At 33.8% G+C, this 20,812-nt stretch overlaps 1 protein-coding gene across 14 annotated transcripts in view; it reads left to right on the plus strand.

The window, feature by feature from the left end:
• The window catches only part of EHBP1 (EH domain binding protein 1), a 370,181-nt gene that overhangs the window by 72,551 nt on the left and 276,818 nt on the right, over positions 1 to 20,812 (plus strand). For all 14 annotated transcript variants that reach the window (XM_071221562.1, XM_045189390.2, XM_053924179.1 and 11 more), the window contains exons 3-5: positions 2,159 to 2,216; positions 10,827 to 10,922; positions 17,225 to 17,278. In XM_071221562.1, the coding sequence (XP_071077663.1) occupies positions 2,159 to 2,216; positions 10,827 to 10,922; positions 17,225 to 17,278 (208 nt within the window). The remainder of the gene's footprint in view (positions 1 to 2,158; positions 2,217 to 10,826; positions 10,923 to 17,224; positions 17,279 to 20,812) is intronic.

Genomic DNA, 20,812 nt, shown 5'->3' on the forward strand with positions numbered 1-20,812 from the left:
ACGTTGCTGTTGTGAGGCCCTGGGCTATTGGGAGTGTTGTAATATGAGGTGAGGTTTTAGTTGGTTTTGCATAAGCTATAGTTTGCTCCAGTGTTATCTTCTGCCTGTAGCTGGAAAGACTGCCATGAACCATGTGACAAAGCAAGGTACCAGAGGCCATTTCTCCAAGGGGCTCTTACTGGCTTCAAAAGTCAATCTTTGTTTTTGTGTGTGTGTTGACTCTAGAGTTTTCACTCTTTTTTTGTTGTTGTTGTTGTTACATTTTTCTTTTTTTTATTGTTGTTCACTTACAGTTGTCCCACCTCTTTCCCCATTGCTCTCCCCTGCCCCCCAACAGTCAACACCCCCCAATTATCCATGCCCATGAGTCCTCTATTCATGTTCCTTGACTTGCCCCTTCCGCTTCTTTCCCCTGTTATTCCCCTCTGCCCTACCCTCTGGTTACTGTCAGTTTCTTTATTTCAGTGTCTCTGGTGGAAAGTCAATCTTAATTCCTTAAGACTTTCTGGTAACATCCAGAGTCCAGGTGTGACTCTTTTAATCGTGACATTCCAGACAAAGACCTGGTTAATAAAGCCACATTTGGAAACTTATACTATTGCTGGCCATGTGGGGGTGAGGAGGAGGCTGTCTTCAGAGTCCAGAGAGATGGAAAAGGATTAGAATCCTCTCTCCAAACCTCACAGAGGCAGGGTAAAGGTGTTAGGCCCAGTCAAGCTTCCTCTGCCCACTGCTCCCCTAGTCCCAAGTCTCAGGAGACAGAGGAGAAGGAGAAATAGAGAATGTCTCCACACAGGCCACCAAAATGTTAGGGTGGTCCATGATGTGGGCTATGAAACAATTCACAAAGAGAAAAAAGTAGAGAGTAAAGTTTTTATTCACTCTCGAAGAAAGGAGAAGGGCATGATGTGGAGAGATACACCAGCTAGACTTATTTTTAGTTATTCTGTTTATTTGATAATATTTATTTTCTATCTAAGGACTCCACTTTTCTTCAAGTCTGGAACATTTTTAGCCTTATCTCTTCAGTATTTCCTCTGCCTCCCACTGTTCTAAACTTCTGGAATTTCTGTTAGGCAAATGTACTCCTTGGTATTTTTATAACTTTATTTCTGCGCTGTATTCTGGGTCAGTTCTTCCATAATATTTTTCACTGTGTAACTCTCTCTTTGGGCAGGTGCATTGGTGAAATACTGGGTAAGGAGCTTAAGGCTCGTGTCCTTTTATATATGTATATATTTAATTAAATGAAATAGGAGGACAGGTCATCTTTTAATAGTGAGGGATTCCAGGGTAAAATAAAGGAGGCATAGAAAGGGGTGAAGGTCATCAAAGGAGTCTACCATTCATTTCTTTTTAAAGAGCTTTTATCCAAGATTTTTAAAAATAAACATTTAAGGAAAGTAACTGATAATTGTAGTCTTGATGTTTTTTCCCTGAGCACTAAAGGGAACTTTGTTGTATTAGCTGAAAATATGTTTTTTGTTGTTGTTTGTTTTTTACTTTATATTATCAGAAGACAAAGAAAAGAAGAGTTATGAGAGTTAGAAAACCTGTATTTCAGTTTTGATTCTGTCAGAGCTTTTGATTAGTTATTTAACTTTGCCATTTTTTAAGCTTATAAAATAGGGATGATATTATGTATTGTGCCTATTTTCAGTATTGTGTTGTTTTCATGAAGATAATTGAGTTGATTGATTATAAAAATATTGAAAACCATAGTATTGTTCATAAGAATTAGAGATGTCAAAATAGTATAACTCAGAGATCTAAATTATGCTTATTTTCTCCAAATTAAAGTAGAAAATGTGTTAGAAATATAGTATTAAGTTTCGGAGGAGATACATGTGTGCTTTTCTTTTTAAAATAGTCACCAGTTCTAAGTATTTTTACTTTATGTGGTTTGTTCCACTAAATTAGTTTACTAAAGTATTTTTTAAAATGTGGCTGAAATATTAGTCATTTAAATTAGATTACAACTGTATTCAACATCTACTGTATTGAATAATTTATTTGAATAAGCTTTATTATAAGAGTAACTGCTCCATACATTCTAAAGCAAAGGACATTTTTGTCCTTTTAAATGTACTAGAACCAAATTTTAGATTAATTTGATTTAAGTTAACAAATTATACTTAATATCTTTTTTGTTTGGCAGGCAACCAGATAAACTGGTGGTGGTTTGGACAAGAAGAAGCCGGAGGAAGTCTTCTAAGGTTAGTCGGTTTCTAAATTTCTTAAAATATTGAATTCAATTTCAAGTCAAATTATGAAGCTTCTCTGGCCCTCGTGTCACATATTTTAAAAATATTATTAGATATTTTGGGTTATTTCTGATAACCGTATTTTGTGGACCATAAGACGCACCTGGGTTTTAGAGGAGGAAAATAGGGGGAAAAATTTTTGAAGCAACAAATGTGGTAAAATATTTAATAACATAAATACCCCCCCCCCCCGCAAGACAGTAAGCTACATTCGGACTATAAGACGCACCCCATTTTCCTTCCAAATTTGGGGGGGGGGTGCGTCTTATAGTCTGAAGAATATAGTATGTAGTTTACTGAAATGATTGACCAGGCACTGTAGTCTTGTTACTACAGTTCTTAAAATGGGAACCAGGTCCCTGAGTTTTGATCTTGGATTTGGTAGCCTTGAATAAGTAGTTATCTAACTTTCCTGTACTAGGGTATCATAAATTAAATAGGTACCACTTACAAAATTGTACCTGGGAATAATTTATTCAGAATCCAAGAAGATGAAGTTAGGGCACACTTAAGGAAAAATGAGTCATCTGAATCCATTGCTGGGTGGCAGAAGAGAAGGATTGGTTTTTTCAGAGGCTTTAGTTTTTTTTTGTACTGATAGCTTTGTGGGGAGTAGAATAAAATTTTAAAATGTTCAATAGCAGTTGTATAGATTTTAAAAATAGTATCTTATAGATAAGTAAGTTTGAGTATATTATTACAAGCACACAATAACTACAGGCATGTTTTGGACGATGATTTTCTACAAGTAGATCTATGTGAATTAAATTTCAGAATTCAAAAAAAAAAACTAAGGGCATCTTCTCATTTTATTTTTATTGAACTAAAATTTATATACAGTGTAATGCATGGACATGAATTATATGATTTAGTAAGTTTTGATTTATATGTACTTGTGTAATTACTGTTCCTATCAAGATAGAGACTGTTTTCATTGGTATGTTTTTGAGGTTTATTCATGTTGTTTTGTATATAGGTAGTTTTTTTTATTGCTTAGAAGTATTCAATTATATACATATACTGTAATTTAATTTATACTATCCCTATTGATGAACATTTGCTCATTTCCAGTGAATATTGTAAATATTCACTATTATGAATACAGCTGCTATATATATTACTACTGTACAAGTATTTTGGGGGACAAATATTTTCATTTCTCTTAGGCAGATATCTAGGAATGGAATCACTAGATAATAGGGTAGACAAATTTTTGACTTTTAAATGTAACCCCCCCCAGCATTATAGGAAAGATTCCATTGATGAAAATAGCAAGAACGGCATCTTCTTCAAAGCATACATTTATAGCTTTGGGGCATTCTATTTTGGACCTGGAATATTTTCTTATTTATTTACATATGGGCTCTGAAAATAGACTTTGAGGTGTTCTGCCAGTTTTGCTGATTGGGACTTAAGCTTTGTGGAAAGGAACAAAATAAGATCATCCACTAAGTTGAATAGATAAATATGACTACAACTGTAAACATTAGAAATAGTCCCTAAATGTATTTGGCTATCAACAGAAAGTGATTTCCCTTTTAATAATTAGATACCAATTATTATCTTAAGAAAATTATGAAACATAATGAAATACTTTAGGTTATAGGTCAATTTAGAATACTCATGTTTGAGGTTAAACACTTTTTATTTAGTTGCATTTTTAAAAGTCAGATAATTTTTATTTTAGGTCTAGATTCTTTTTTTATTGTATCAAATATGAATTGAATCCATATGGTGAAATACAAATGTGAAATGCAAAAATGAGGCTACAGGTTGGTTTTTCTCAGAATGCAATATTTTCTAGAAAGAATTATTTCTTGGACTCATTTTCCAGTTATGGTGCTTTTAATATTTTAAATCATTTCTGTATATTTTAGAATCATTGTGTTTTGTCTTGAAACATTATAGTACAGGTGTACTTCTTTAGAAAAGTTAATGAGACCCTACAATGTGTTAAGCTTATTACAGCACATGCATAGTATGTTTGTGTGTATATATGTGTGTATAAAAAGCTGGCTTAAAAATTGTATGCAACAGCTAAATAAGGATATAAAAATCAGCTCCAGAAGGAAATGGAGGAAATGATTGTGATGTTACTGTAAAAATTAAGTAAGTAACTTTTTTTGAATTTTGAAAAACTCAAAATTTATGACATTTTGGAATTCTTAAAAAACAAACAAAACAGTAACCCTTGTTCCTAGGTATTTTTTTAAAAATTAGCTATCAGTTATATTAAATTTGAAGAGTAGAATCATTGTTTTCTTCTTTGAGTCTATTGTTTTCTAACATTTTTCCTTTAAAATATGTTATTTGCTACTAAGTCCCACTGAAATCACTTAGGGGATAAAGTTCTTTGCAACTACTATCCAGGAACTATTCTAGTTTTTCATTTTAAATATGTTTTTGAAAAGAGTTTGAGCTACTCAGTTATCAAGTTTTTTAATCATCTGTATAGCTTACTATTTATCTTTCCTGATTCTGAATGTATCTACTATTTTTTATATTGGTGGATTAAAATTTTTCACTGACACCCAGAAAACTATTAGATTAGACAGTAAAATATTAAGACACATTGCATTATTTAATTTAAAGTGTAGTTCACGGTTTATTGCTCACTTTCTTGAGTACATGTGTATTTTTATAGCCGAATATACAAAGAGCTCATTGCTGAATCATTTCCTATTGAGAAAATAATTGTCATTGCTAATTAGCACAATATGCAGCTTCCCTTCCTCATCTTAAGTCATAGCATTTGTAATAAAGATTATCAGGCTGCAGTTGATTTGTGTATGCTTAAATAAATTATTTTTCAATACAATAGGTGTTAATATGAAGCAGGGCAATTATGTTAGACCAGAAAAATTATGGCAGAGTAGTCTATGTCTTAAATCCAGCATTTGAACTATAAATTTAAGCTCACAGAGAAATGGGAGAACTCCAAAGGGGAACCAGAGCTCTAAAGTCCTCACTAGCTTTTTGATGGCATTACTGCCTTTACTTCCTTGCTGTGTGGTTGTGCTGTGGCTTTTACGATGTACTAAGATATCAAGAGGAGGCTACAGTTGCAGTACTTTACCTATAGTGGTGGTGTTGGCAGCTCTAAGATGATGTTATATGTGACATCCTAAACTTTTAGGTATATGCACTTTTAAAAATTGAAAATTATCAATTTAACAACTATATGACAATTACAAATTTTCATTGAAATATTTTGAACAGGAACAGAAATAATAAAATGAGTGCTTACTCTGTGTTTAGTTCCATACAAGGTGCAGGTCTTTGAGGTAAAGTATGACATGAAATAATTAGAAAATAAGCATTCTGTTGGGTAAGTACCCCAAATTGAGAAGTGTTGCCTTTTTCCCTAGGTCTGCTATAGCAGATGACAAAGGATCTGTAATGTTATTAAAAAGTGAAGGAAATTGTATAAGGGGAACTGGATAATTTCAACCATTATTTGTACTAGGATACTGGCAAATGATGAACTTGCCTTTCATTACTACACTGAGGAGCTAAAAGCTGTACCTGTGTTTTTGTGCTTCATTATTTTACAGGGAAATCCTTTCTGTTACCCTGAATGGAAACTGATCAGGGTTCTTACAGTGCGGCTGTTTGCCAATATGATGTACTTTATGTCAAGTTCTCATGAACCTGAATTACTGTTCCTGAGTGTTTGTACAATTAGATGTTTACTACCATAGCTATTTTTATATAGTTACCATTATTAGACTTTTCATTCTTTTTCTAGAAAGCTTCAGATTCTTGAATTCTATTTGAGGTAGAGGTTGTAGTAAGCTCTTTGAAAATAGGAATACCTTTTTTTTTTTTTTTTAATTTGCCACTGTGTTCATCCTCGATTCCTTTCCAGTAAAATTTACTGGTCTTTTTTTTCTGCCCAATATATAACTTGTTAACATTACAAAGCTGGCATTGCCAGCTGCTCAGCTGGCAATTGATATTGTTACATTGTCCTCACTTAGCCAGGTTGTACAGTCTCTGGAAGGGATATCAGAAAGCCAGAGCTCTAACTTAGTTGGACATTTTTCACTGGGGAGAGAGATGATGGATAGAATGGTGAGAAAATGGTAGCACACTTGCAACTTGGGAACTAGTACCCTTCCATCTGATTTTGTTAAAAAAAAGATTTTAGTTAAAGCAGATTGTGTTTATGTTTGTTCAGCAGTTGAATTACCATTTGCTGATTCAAGACTGAGGATGGAAAGAGGTCATTTAAGAGGACCAGTTCTAGGAGACCTGAGGAAATTATCTGAAAGCACTATCTTTTGTTAAAAAAAGACTTTCTTTTTTATTATATTTTTTCCCATTACTATTTATTCCCCTTATATCCTCTTCTACTTCCCATCCCCACCCCCACCCTCGGCATTCACATCACTTGTCCACGTCCATGAATTCTTTTTCTTTTTTGCTCTATCCCTCCACCCACCAGCCCCCCTGAAAACACTATCTCTTAATTGCCCAGTTGTTAGGTGGCTTCTCATACCCTGCTTTCCCCATTTTTGATCTGTGTTATACATATAAATGTTAAGACCTAGGGATAGAAGACTATTTTCTTGAATTACTGTGTGAGTCAAGGGTAGACCTGGGCATGATGTTGGTTGGATGAAGAACTCTGAACTTGGAAATCATGGAGTCTGATTCTTCTACTGATTACTAGTATGGGTCCAGGCAAGCCATTTACTCTTTGATTGCTTCATCTTTCTTATCTGCACTTGAATTAAATTTTCTAAGGATATCTTCAGGTGTAAAAATCTTTGATGGCCATTTTTTTTCATGAGGAATTTTTTAAAGACTCTTATCTTCTGTGGTTAGTAAGAAAAGTTGTTATTCTGCTCTTTTTTCTTATTTTTCTGTTGTATGGGGAAGCTATAAAGATATAAATATGAAAAGTTTGAAGAGACCAGAGAAGTAGCCTGGTCTACCTTCACAATACATGTTAATTACACTTGTCATAAGTCTTCAGAATTAAGTATGTAGAGTATGCTGAGCAGAGTTTTGATTAAGGATTATCTAAGGTGGGCAGAAACTTACTTTTCAAAACAGATTGTTTACTTTGTGGCGTTTCTGTTATAAGACTGTCAACAGGTATGGAAGTAGGCAGTGGAATGAATAGATGAATCTCTGGAGATATTTTTTAATCAACAAAACTGAGGGTTTTTTTTTTTTTTTACGTTTGGCTGTGGTGTACTAATGTGGTGAGTCTCTACTTCTCCTTTCCTCACCTGAAGTTTTGTGATTGGGGCAATGGAGAGAATAGAGGGTGAATTATTGACAATTTTTGAGTTGGAGTGAGAGAACGCTGCTAAACTTGTATCTTCTGCTGGTATTTTAACTAACAAGTTCTGATAAGATTTGCATGGATGTAAGTTTCTGTGATCTTGACTCCTTCTCAGTTCTATTTCCTGGGTTCAAATCCAGTTTCTGCCACTTACTTGCTGTGTGATCTTGGGCAAGTCTGTGCCTTGGTATCCGCATCTGTTAAGTCTGCTCCCTCACATGCATCTGCACTCACATACTCTTTAAGTTCTTTTCCTGCTGTGGAAGAATGAATGGTCTGTGCTCCCAGCAAAGGTGGGTCTGTCTCCTTTTGTACTGTTAAGGACGTTATTCTAAGTGGAGTGGGGGTGGGAGGAGGTGGAGGAGGGTATAGGGGGGATAAAAGGTGATGGAAGGAGGCTTGACTTGGGCTGGTGAACACAAAGTACAGTGTGCAGATGATGTGCTGTAGAGTTATTCACCCGAAACCTGTATAATTTTATTAACCACTGCCACTTCAATAAATTCAATAAAAAGGACATTACTCTAGCAATTATTTCTCTTCTGCATCATTAAATTTTCCTTCTTAAATGGATCTTTCCCATCAGCATATTTTTCTCTTACTAAAAATTTCTCTCTGGCACTATTTCTCCCACCAGTACCAACCAGCTTCTTTTTTCTCTTTCAGCAAAATACCTCAGAGGAGTTGAGTTTACTTGCTATCTTCAGTTTCTCTCCTCCTGTTCTTTCTTGAACCCAGGCATTTGCCTCATCATTGTCCTGAAACTTCTCTTGTGAAGTCAGTAATAGCTCTACTTTGTTAAACCTAGCGGTTATTTTTCAGGCCTCATCCTATATGATCTACCAGTAACATTTGCCACCGGTGATTGTTCCTTTCTTTTTGAAACGTTTTCTAGGATACCAACAGTTCTCTGATTTTCCTTCTGCTTTACTGACCCTCCTTTACTGATAACTTCTCATTTCCTTGACCTGTTAATATTGTGCTCTGAGGTTCAGTGCTTGAGCCTTCATATTCTTTGTCTGCACTCACTTCTTGGCATCGCATCTACTCTTAAACTTTAAGTATCACCTGTATGTTAATGATTGCCACATTTACAACTCCAGGCACATATAACTAGCTGCCTATTTGAACATATGCACTTGCCTGTCTAATACAGGGGTGTCAAACTCATTTTCACCACATCAGCCTTGCGGTTAGTTTCCTTTAAAGGGCGGAATGTAATTTCAACTCCTTAACAGTTAAGGAGTAGTTACATTTATATAGTCCTAAAATTATTTTGGCTCTTTGAAGTTAACTGCGAGGCTGATGTGGCCCCTTGTGAAAATGAGTTTGACACCCCCGATCTAACAGGTACCTCAGATTTAATGTGTGTAAAACTGAGTTCCCTATCTTCCCAAACTTGCTTCTCTTGCAGTCTTACTTACTTGTTAATAGGCATTTCTTTCTTCTATTTGCTCAAGGACAAAAGCCTTAGAGTAGCCTTGTCTACTTTCTTTCTCCCATACAACCGGACAGCAAATCTTGTTGATTCTGTTTGGAAAATATAAAAATATTTTCAGTATCTAGCCAGTTTGTACCATCTTTCCACCACCCCAAGGCAAGTTACTATCAGCTCTCCCCTGGTTTATTGCAGTAACTTCTTGGTCTTCCTGTTCTTCTCTTATGTCTGGAGCCTATTCTTGATACATTAACTGGATTGAGTCTCTTACACCATAATTTAAATAATCATTTCTCTGCTTAAAACCTTTTAATGGCTTCTCTTCTTTCTTAGATTACAAGCCAAAATCTTTGCAATAGCCTCCCAGATCACTATATGACTGGGCCCTCCGTTATTTCTCTGACCTTGTCTCCTGCTGCTCTCCTCTTTGATGACTGTGCTCCAGCCACAGTGGCCTCCTTATGATCTACTAACTGCCTCAGCATTTCCCAGTTCCTGTACATTTGCCCTGGAAAGTTCTTCTCGTGTATTTACATATCTGATTCTTTCACCTTTTTTTTTCTTTTTTCTTTAAAAAAAATTTAATATTGTTCTTATTCTTTCACCTTTTTTAAGGCGTTCTCTTAAGTGTTACCTTCTCAATGACACTTTCTCTGACTACCCTATTGAAAATTGTTACTTTCTCTTCCCCCCTTCATCCTTCTTCCCTACATCTGTTTTTCTCCATAGCACTTACCTCTGCTTAACATACTATATATTTTAATTAATTATTATGTCTGTCTCTGTCTTCCTACTATACTGTAAACTCCACTGAAGCAGTTGCTTTTTTTTACTACTCCGGTGTCTAGATGGTGCTTGGCAGGTAGTATCAGCTGAATGAGGGAGTCAATGAGGGAGTCAATGAATGAATGAATGGTAGCTACCTAATAGGGTTCTTAGGCAGATTCAATGAGTTAAACATAAGTACATTCCAAACAGCACTGACATAAAGGAAGTACTCTATAAGCTGTTAGGTTTTATTGTCACCTTCACGAATGTCCATGGACAGTCCTGCAGCCCGTACAGTTGAAGACTTAGTTAACTGAGATGTCTTGGCATACCTAATCTGCCATCAGCTTTGGCTGGAAATGCCACCACAAAGGAAGAACTATAGTGGTAACTCCCAAATTTGGGGGAACTCCTTAGGGAACTTTGATAACCAAGATTTACAAGGGAAAAAAATATCTTTAAAATTATAAATACTAGAAATACTAACTGCAAAAACTGCTTTCTTTTTTTACCTGTCCTAAATAAATATTGAGAGTATAATGGGAAATGAATTTAAATGCAAAGCATACAATTACTTTCTCCTTTTTTCTTTTTTTAATCATTTGTATTGTTGTTATTTTACAGTTGTCTCAATTTTTCCCCCTTTGCCCTCCTCCACCCATCTGACTCCCCCACCCCCCTGCTGTTTTTCCTTTTGGCAATGAATTTGCCTTTAAGTTCCCTGATCACAAAAATAATTTTTAAAATATGTCTCCTAATAAGATATTTATCCAATCACAAATAGCTTTTGAAAATATGAAACACCTCAATTTTGCATCATCTTTTGTGTGTGGGTAGAAGAGAGGGTGAAGGTTTGTTTAAAGGTGCCATCTGTAGCTGTCATGTGATATAACTGCCATGGCCCAAGTTTAATGCTTGAAAAGCTTTATTTGACGAGATTTTTTGTTTCAGGGAGACTACAGATTTAATTGATAGTTAAGTAGACTCAATATATTTTTGTAAATTACTAACATTGCATTTCCTGTACTTCGTATTGAAGCCATTATTTTTATTCTGGTAGGCTCATAGCTGGCAACCTGGAATAAAAAATCCGTACCGTGGTGTTGTAGTGTGGCCTGTTCCTGAAAATATTGAAATCACTGTGACACTTTTTAAGGTAAGTTTCATTTTTATAAGTTAAGTAATTTATTATATAATTGTGGTTCTAGATCACGGAATATTTCAATATTCATTGTTCTATACATTTGGGTCCATCCTAGTGCCTTAGTGTGCATTATTTTTAGGAATATAGCAGTTAATATTAACAGTGCAAGGGTATCAGAGTATTTCATGGTCTGTAAAGTCAGAATAATTTTGTAGTTCTTTTGAACTCATATAATTAAGTTTTGTTAGAATATTTCTTTTACTACTTCCTATGTTCCATCCACAGGAAACTTTAAAGTGCTTTTTCTATGGAAAGTTGAGGATTGTGGAATTCTTAGTTCTGAATCTCATTTTGTTAGCCTTGTTTGACTAATAACAAGATATGTCTTAAAATTATTCCCTGGCTGGTGTGGCTCAGTGGATTGAGCACTGGCCTGCGAACCAAAAGATCGCTGGTTTGATTCCCAGTCAGGGCACATGCCTGGGTTGCGGACTAGGTCCCTGGGGCAGGGTACGCGTGAGAGGAAACCACACATTCATGTTTCTCTCCCTCTCTTCCCCTCTGTTTGAAAATAAGTTAATAAAATCTCTAAAGAAATTGTAAAAAATAATATAATAAAATACTAGTTACTGTTAAAAAATTAGCATTTGATATTTTGGTGATGTTAGTAGTAGAAGAAAGTTTTAAATTGCTACTTGGTAAATGTTTTATTGATATTAATATTTTGTAAATACTGTAGCTTAAAAGCAAAATTCTAGTTGTAAATTCAAAGTATAAATTCAAAAACCTAGGTGTATATATACCTACAAGGCTAGTTTATGTGCATGTTTTTTTCCGTAGAAGTCTTCCATATTTCTTGAAACACTATAATGTATTTTTCGCACATAGGGTTAAGCACTGGGATATTTACTTTGCTAACCAACTCCTTACCTACTCCAAAAAAATGATGGGGACAACTGTGTCTCAGTTTTAGCTTCTTTGAAAATGGTAAAATTAGAAAATGCTTTATTTCTTCTTTCAGTCATTCCAATTATATCGAAGTTACTTTTGCAGAAGAACAGGAGGAAGAAGGACATCTCATTAAGCATAATTTAGTCACATAAAGTTTGTGAAAATCCACTAAGTATTTAAGGACATTAAATTTAAGTAGAGAAATGTTATGTGGCTTAGAGTGTGAAATCTCTGTGTAAAAAAGTTGCTTTTGATTTTGTGATCCATTATATTCATTCAGAAATTACTGTAGAGGTCAAGAGAACAAAACAATATGATGAATGTTAGTGTACTAACCAATGAATGGAATACTACTTTTAAATGCTCTGTGTCGTGTATTTTCTTTTTCAAAACATCCTTAATACTTTACGTATATTTTATACTTTTGATATTACTGTTATTGGCATTGTAACATTACTTGATTATGCTTATCATGTGTACACCATACTTGGTTTGCCTAGGGAGAAATAAGGGGTAAGACAGTAGCTACAGTTCCTTTTTATTCAGGAGTGCCAAAACCATCCTATTGCCTTTCAGCTGGCTGTCTTAAAAGCCTGTTACTAAACCCCTCTAATCCACATTTTTCCTACTGGAATGATACAAGTAAGCCTAGAAGTTAACTGTGAGACCTTTGGAGTATTCCATTTAATTCTCACAGCAACCCTAACGTTCTGTGATTATTTCCATTGTACTGTTAAGGCAACTGAGGCTAGAAAAGAGGGAAACTTGCCCAGACACACTGTGATTTAGCCCTCTTCTTTATTCTACGTTTTACCACCTATTCTGTAACAAAAAACGACTGTGAATATATATTGCAATAAAAGATCTCTGATATTCTTGAAGAAGATTTTTAAGTAATCTCTTGATTGTTTTGATTTAATTTGTTGTTTTTATTGGTAAATCAAATGAATGGACATAGTTATACAACTTTTTAAGAAACAAGATGATAGAGAAACAGGGTTAGAATAGAGCTGACAAACATGTTTGGGGAAAGGATATCACTAAGTGATTCTGAGCTGAAAGTGGCTGTTGAAATGTGTTACTTGGAAGATTAGGAGATAAGTGGTGTTTCAAGTACTGATGAGAATGTTCAGCATATTCTTATCACTGAACTTTTATAACTTTGAGTGTTATATTATAGTCTGTAGGAAAAAACCCCAAGTACCCCTTCCTCCCTGGTTTACTGTATCACTTGTGCTGAGGCAACCTTGTGACCATTTAAAATATTTAAAGAATATTTTCAACCAACATTCTTTTAAATCTTCCTGACTCCCCCATCCTACCAAATTATAATAGAAAAGAGAAAAGTAAAACAAGCAAAAAACACAACTTTTTATTCTTTCATGGTGATTTTTGGAATTTGTTTTTGAACATCATTGAAAATATTCAAGTGGAAAACTTTTCATATTTCCCCCCCATTTTACTTTACTTTAATAAAATCTTCACAATTCACTTAATCTTGAAACTTGCAAATAGGAAGGGACTACTTTAAACCCTTTTTGCCTGAAATATAGTATTTACAGAGGTGTGCTCATACACAAGGTGCATTTTAAAGAAGTTACCAGTGTTTTATTTTTCTGTGATTTAACTAGAAATCAATTGTTTCAACTTGCATGCTTGTTTTTGAAATTTGAGTTAGATTGAAAATAGATGTTTCTAGTAAATGAATAAAAAGCCTTTTAGGGTTTGAGAAGGAAAAAGACTGTAAGCCATATTCCATTTTTCTCTTTACTGCAGTGGTAGGAAAGGAGACTCTAAAGCAGTGATCTTCAACCTTTTTCATCTTATGGCACATACAAAGTAATTACTAAAATTCTGAGGTACACCAAAAAATATATTTTTTGCCAATCTGACAAAAATATATGTATAATTTTGATTCATTTACATTGGATTGCTATTGTGTTTCCTGTTGTCATTTTTTTTTTTTTAATTTGAGAATCTAAGAGAAAGAGGTCAATGGCCTTAACTAGTCAGGTATTGCATGTTTAAAAATCCTTGTAGTACACTGGTTGAAAATCACTGCTCCAGAGGGTAGATAGTAGGATACAAAGAAGACTTAATTGATTTGAGCTGAAAGCAATCTTTATTACAAATGTTTTTGTCTAGTAAATAATACAGTTACTTGTGTAGGTATTCCATCTTGAAATGAACATTATTGTTGCTGTTTTACATGTTTTTACTGACTTTGCCCTATCACATTGTTCCTTGGTCCTGTTGAAATTGTTCTTTTAAGAATAATACATCATTGGTATTTAAAAATAATGTTTCATGTGCTTTGACAATTAATGTGTACTAGGTAAAGCACTCTTCAATATTTGTTAATTTATAAGATACGTATTTATTAATCCATTCATTAAATGTTCTTGAGAATCTGCTGTGTGGCTGGTACAGTTCTAGGTCCTGGGGACGTGGTGGGCAAACTGAACTAACACTGTGGCTGAAATTAAGGCAGATCCCAAACCGTAACATAGTTTTAATACCTATTAGTTGTTCACTATGGGACAACACATCTTTTAGGTCTCAGTTTTGTGTTCTGTTAAAGGGGAATAAAAATAGCACCTACTTTATGAGTTCTTATGGTGATTAAAACAGCATAGTAATTGGGGCAAAATGTGTGCTCGGGAAGTATTTTGTTTTGCTCTTATTAACTATACTAGCTGAGCTACAACCATACTGCATTCCTCAACAGAATGAAGGGGAAAGGCAGGTGGAAAGGGTGGTAAAACGTCTCTTTCCCTCGCTTTGTGTCACACTTTATTACTTGGTCTCTAAAGTAGCACTGTGTGTGCCTTAAACTCCTCATGGGAAAGCTTCTTCAGGCTTTATTTATTTATTTGTTTGTTTGTTTATTTTTAATTACAGAACTTTCACTTTAAGTAATGGAGTAGTATCTTCCACAGGACCAACTTTCTGACAGATACCAACTACAAACCCTGGGCAAAATATTTTAAAAAACAAACAAACCAATACCAGAATGTACTATAGAGCAACCAAAAGCTCTCGGGAAATGGATGGTATCTACCCTTGAAGGAAGTGAATGGTATTGGTTGAGTAATGTAAGCGTATACTGTGTTCATAGATTGGAACAATTTAGCATCATCAAAATGTCCATACTACCCAAAGCAATTTATAGATTCAACACAATCACTATTAAAATACCAATGTCATATTTCAGAGATGTAGAACAAACATTTCATAAATTTATATGGAACCATAAACAACCCCGAATAGCCACAGCAATATTGAGAAAGAAGAACAAAGTAGGAGGAATAACAATACCTGATATCAAACTATATTACAAGGCTACTGTAATCAAAATAGTCTGGTACTGGCATAAGAACAGATACATAGACCAATGGAACAGAATAGAGAGCCCAAAGGTCAACTGATATTCAACAAAGGGGGCAGAAGTATAAAATGGAGTGAAAATAGCCTTTTCAACAAATGGTTTTGGGAGATCTGGACAGCTACATGCAAAAAAATGAAACTTGACCACCAGCTTACACCATACATAAAAATAACCTCAAGATGGATAAAAGATTTAAATGTAAGTCACAACACCATAAAAGTCTTAGAGGAGAACATAGGCAGGAAAAGCTCAGATAGTCCATGCAGTAATATTTTCAAGCTTTATTTGTAGTATTCTCTCTCCATAAACCTAGTTCATAGGCAGGACCAGGCTGGGGAAACAAGTTTCAAGTAGAGTTCTTCACCTTCTGTTACCTTTTACCTTTCCACCCTCCCCCTGCATATCACCACCAAAAGAACTCCTTTTTGACAGGTTTTTATCCTACTTGTGCGAATTTACTCATAGAAATAATTGCCTTAATATAGCTTAGAATCAGTCACCATCATACTGTTACAGTAAAAAAAAAAAAAAAAAAAAAAAGGAAACATATAAAGAAGTAAAACTAAGAAGTTTTGAATTTATCCCATAGATATGTAAGAGTCATTAAAGAAATTTGAATTGGTACTAACATGGTCAGAACTGTGGCTTGTGAGAATTAATATGTGTACAAGATTGATTGGAGCACAGAGAGACTTGAGAATGCTGCAGTTGCTTTCACCTAGGCACAAAGTGGTAACAGGCCAAACTAGGCTGTGGCAATAGAAACAGAAGATTAATAATAGACTAAAGTGGATCAGTCATGAATTAAGATGCTTTCCTAGGAGCAGCATGTGGGACCTGAGACCCAGTAGGGGAATAGTAGAGTCCATTTTCCATTTGTGTGCACTCACTCATTCTTAGATTGGAATGTTGAGCCAAAAGCCTGCTCTATTTAAATATTCTCTCACTCTCAATACTTTCTTCCCTCCCCCCCTCTAACATATGGAATTGAACTTGAGTAACTTAATTGCATGTACGATTTGACCCTGCTACTTTGTTTTTATGTGTTATACTCAGTTTTACATATTCTAATATTTGGAGAAGTCCTATACCATCCCTTCTGGCCCAAATGCTTTCTCTCTCATAAAGCTTTTCCTATTCATTCCTATAAAAAGCGATGTGTTGTTTTCCAGTATTTGGTAAAACCATGTATTTCATTCATCACATATTTATTTAGATTAGTTTATTTTATCTTTGAAGGCAAAGACAATTATGTTTGAATTCATATAGCACCTCTGTACTCTCTTATATAATAAGCACCTAATAAATACTTGCAAAAAATGTGCATCATTTTTTAAAGGTAGTATTTGGTGTAGTATCCATCCCTTTTCTCAGGTTTCTGAGGCCTTTCCAGGATTAATGAGTGGATGGAGTTGGGAGTATCAGCAGTCATGCCAATTTGCTGTTTTATATAGATTATGAAGTCCTTTGCATTACTTTGAAATTCCAGATATTTACATAATCTCTCCTTAGAAGAAAACCTTGCCTCAAGTGGTACCTTTTTTTGCTTACATGTATAAATATAAACTACTTACATTTATACATGTAAGTACAAGTTTACTACAAGTAATTTTACATTTATAAATGGAAACTACTTACATTTGTAAAAATCAGGTCACGGCTTTACATAAGAATCTAATATTCATAGTAAAGTGCTTCTTAATAGTTCACTTGCTAAATTATCTGTCTCCGATCAGGTTTCTTTTTATCTTGTCATCTGTGCTGTCCTGCAAGATGATATGCATCAATATAAGTAAAATAGAGAATTTCTCAATAGAAAATAATGCTTTAGAGAAATTATGGAAGTTTCGTAAGAGTAGGCCATTCTTCTCCTTTTTAAAAAGCTGGTAAAGTTAAAAGCAAGGCTGTCTGCATTCCATTGATTGATTGGATTAAAGAAATGTATTGTGACTTTATAATTTTGCTTTTATTACAGGATCCTCATGCAGAGGAATTTGAAGATAAAGAGTGGACATTCGTCATTGAAAATGTAAGCTAATGGCAGATTCTGTCACCTTTCACATTTTTGACTGTATACATTACTAAGGTACACTAGCATTTTGGTGATAGGAGAAATGTTGCCTTATAAAATTAAATAGTGATTCATAGCTTTTAGATATTTTTAATGAAACAGTAATCAATAGCTGAATTATTTGTCAGGAGTACTTTTGTTTAAACTATAAAAGTAAAAATACTTTTCAATACTGAATTATATATATACTTTTGGGGGCTTGAGGGAAAGACCATATCTTATATATCTTTTTATCTGTTCAGCATCTAGCATGATGCTTCTCACATAGCAAATTCTCATTTACATGTGTTGAATGAAATCATGAGTGGCCTTTGAAATCTTTTTAAAATAAAGCACACGTTTTAACTTTTTGTTTGAGTTGAGGGGTTCTAGATTGGTGCTTGAATAATCATCTTTAATTTACATATTGTGGAATTTTAAGTGACTGGTAGGTGGGTATAGTAGGTGTTCAGTAAATATTTTTGAATGGGGATTAGGGAAGATAGTAAAGGAAAATATAGTAAATTAAGAGTGTGGGTTCTAGAGTCAGATGTGATTTCAATCCCTAGCTCTCTCACTTACAAGCTGTAGCTAGTTTCTTAACTTCTCAGCCATAAATGTGGTTGTTGTGAGGATTAAACAATGCTAATGAATATTAGTTTTTACAATTGTCATCATCAGTGTTTTCATAATCACCATTAAAGTTCTAAAATATCTGTATAACAGATCTGTGACATTCTTTGCAGTGTGTTCTTCCTTCCTCGGTCAGCATATTGTATAATTTTGTTTTATATCTCAGTGATAAAAGGATTCTTGCACTTTTTCCAGCAGTAGCTGGGCTGTTTTTAGTCTGAAAGATCTGAGAAGCTTGGGAGGGAGATCAGTCCAAACACAGCAGGTAGAGTTCTGATGGCTGCATATCAAGCCAGTGTCATGTTAAAGGTTCATACATGTCAACAACCCTCTCGCTTTCTCTGTAGTGATAGGCCTGAACATTATACTTGGAATAGTCACTGAAGTTTTAAAAACAAACATAGACTTCTTGAAATTAGTTACAGCTTCAACAGCTAGCTTTCATTCTCACATCAGGAGCTTTTCCCCAATGAACGTTCTTTTGGTTTTCAATACTGATGGCTGTGTCATATACATCTGAAGTCTGTTAGTTAAGTTGATGTATTAAAGAATTAGTGAACTAAATTTGGATTGTAGTTAATGGTAAAAATATGTAAGAATTAACTTCACATTTGTTGAGAAAGGTGTTATTACTACACAATTACTCTTAGGGTAGAAGCATACCATGAACAAATTTCTGAAGGATAGGTTATAAACTAATGAACCTACTGAAAGGTAGAAGTGGAAAAAAAAACCACCCCAAAAATCAAACTGTATGATATGGATTAGGTTTGAATGCAGAAGGCTTTCAAATCTATAGGATTTTAGGAAAAATTCTTTCATTAAAATTTGTGTTACAGATTTTATAAAAGTATTTGAAGATTAGGAGAGAAGTAGTAAAATTTAAAGTGAAACAGTAAGATTTAAAATGGATCATGAGATAAAAGGGTATATTTTGAATTATCCTTTTCCTTTTGAGGTATGTGCTTTTCAAATCAAAAAGTGTTTGGGTACCCTTTTAATGAAAAATATATTTATTTAAACTCAGAAGCTTATTTTGCTCATTTGAGCATTTCTTACTCAGATGGTTGAAGTTGCTAGAAATGTGATTGAGGTAAGAAAATGGCCATAGGAGGAAAATGAAAAACGAAATACGTTACTATTCCTTTTCTACAAATGTTTGTTAATAAGATTTATAAAAATCCAATAAATATATAGATGGCTTTTTAACTATTATTTAAATTTAATTAGATTTAAATTTTACTATTCTATCCAATGATTTTGAAGACCTTACTCTAAGGTATGTAGTGGAGATCTCAGCCATCATTATGCTTTTTAGTACTGAAAGATTTTCTGCCTCTTTGTCTCTGTGCCTCATAATCTTGTTTGAAAAAAAAAATACACTTTTTTCTCTCTCATCATCATATAGAGAGAAAACATGAGCTACTGATTGGGTTAGAATTGAGTAAAATCTTGATTTCGTATCTTCAAGACTGGTGACCTTGAGTAGATTATTTTCTTGGGCTCAGTTTCTTCATCTTTAAAATGAATGCTTTCTGTTAACTGATCTCATTAGGCTTTTGTAGGTTTGTGACTTTGTTTTTGTTGGTAAAAATATCTTTATAAACTTTTTGAAATTACCTTTTTGGAGGCAAATTTTTTATTTTCAAGTTCATGAAGAATGCAGTATTTAAAATAATTAGTACAGCGTTTTATAATAAATCAATATATCCCTAATTTACATCTTTCTTTAAAAAGTCCATGTCAGTATTTGTATTTTCTATATACTTTTAAATCTGGAATATAATATGAGTATTGTTGTTAGTTTCCTATTCTGAACTTTTTAGCACAACAGTTCTTTGCTCATACTTCTTGTTTCTATAATAGTTATTTCCTATGCCAGATTTAAAAAAAGAAAGAAAATTGTGTGGTTGAAAAAGGTGAAAGGGAGTAAGAGATACAAACTTCCCAGTTATAAAATAACTCATGGGGCCTGAAATGTACAGCATAGGGAATATAGCCAGTAGCATCTTAATAACCTTTGTGTGGTGACAGATAGTTACTAGATTTTTATCAATGATCACTTTGCAGTATGTAAGGGATGTAAATGTTGATCACATGTATTACATTCAATGTAATATTACATGTTAACTATAGTTTAATTTTTTTTAGAAAAAGGAAAATTTAATTGTGGTATAAACTCACTTTTCACGTTAAGGAAGATACTAGCCTTTGTAGTAGAAACCTAGTTTCTCAGTCATGGGGTGTGTGTGTGTGTGTGTGTGTGTGTGTGTGTGTGTGTGTATCAGTCTTTTAAGAAATAGCCAAAAATTAGTGGAATGTAGGCATTGAAAAGCTCATTTGAAGAAAATTAAAATTGATCAGAATGTGGAAGGGTGGACGTTTTATATCTATCAGTGATAATGACAACAATTAATAATGCTTGCTAGGAACACAAATGCAAGAAAATAACATTTATTAGATGAATTTCTTATGATTTTATTATTGTTGGCTTATACCTGTTTTAATAGCACATTTTTTTTAGAGACAATTATAGGATTTGACCTATTTTACTAGTATTATGTTTATTTTTAAAAAGAGGTTAAAGAAAGTTAAATATTAAATACATCTTTACCATATTTACTTACATTATATACTGTTAACAGACTTCAGAAGTATTATGAAATTGCTGTATTCTTAGTACACAGGAAAAAGAGCATGAATACACATTGTAACTAAAGCATTTAAATGTATTAAAAGAGAATATACTAATTTACATACTTTGAACTAGAATAACTGTCACGAATTGTGATTTGTCTAGTCTCAAAGGATGAGGTTGTTTAATTAAATCTAAAACAAAACAAAAAAAGAAGGTAGTGTATTCTCACTTGGAAAATAGAC

Source organism: Desmodus rotundus, chromosome 5 (assembly GCF_022682495.2).
Source record: "Desmodus rotundus isolate HL8 chromosome 5, HLdesRot8A.1, whole genome shotgun sequence".
NCBI classification, from domain to species: Eukaryota; Metazoa; Chordata; class Mammalia; order Chiroptera; family Phyllostomidae; genus Desmodus; species Desmodus rotundus.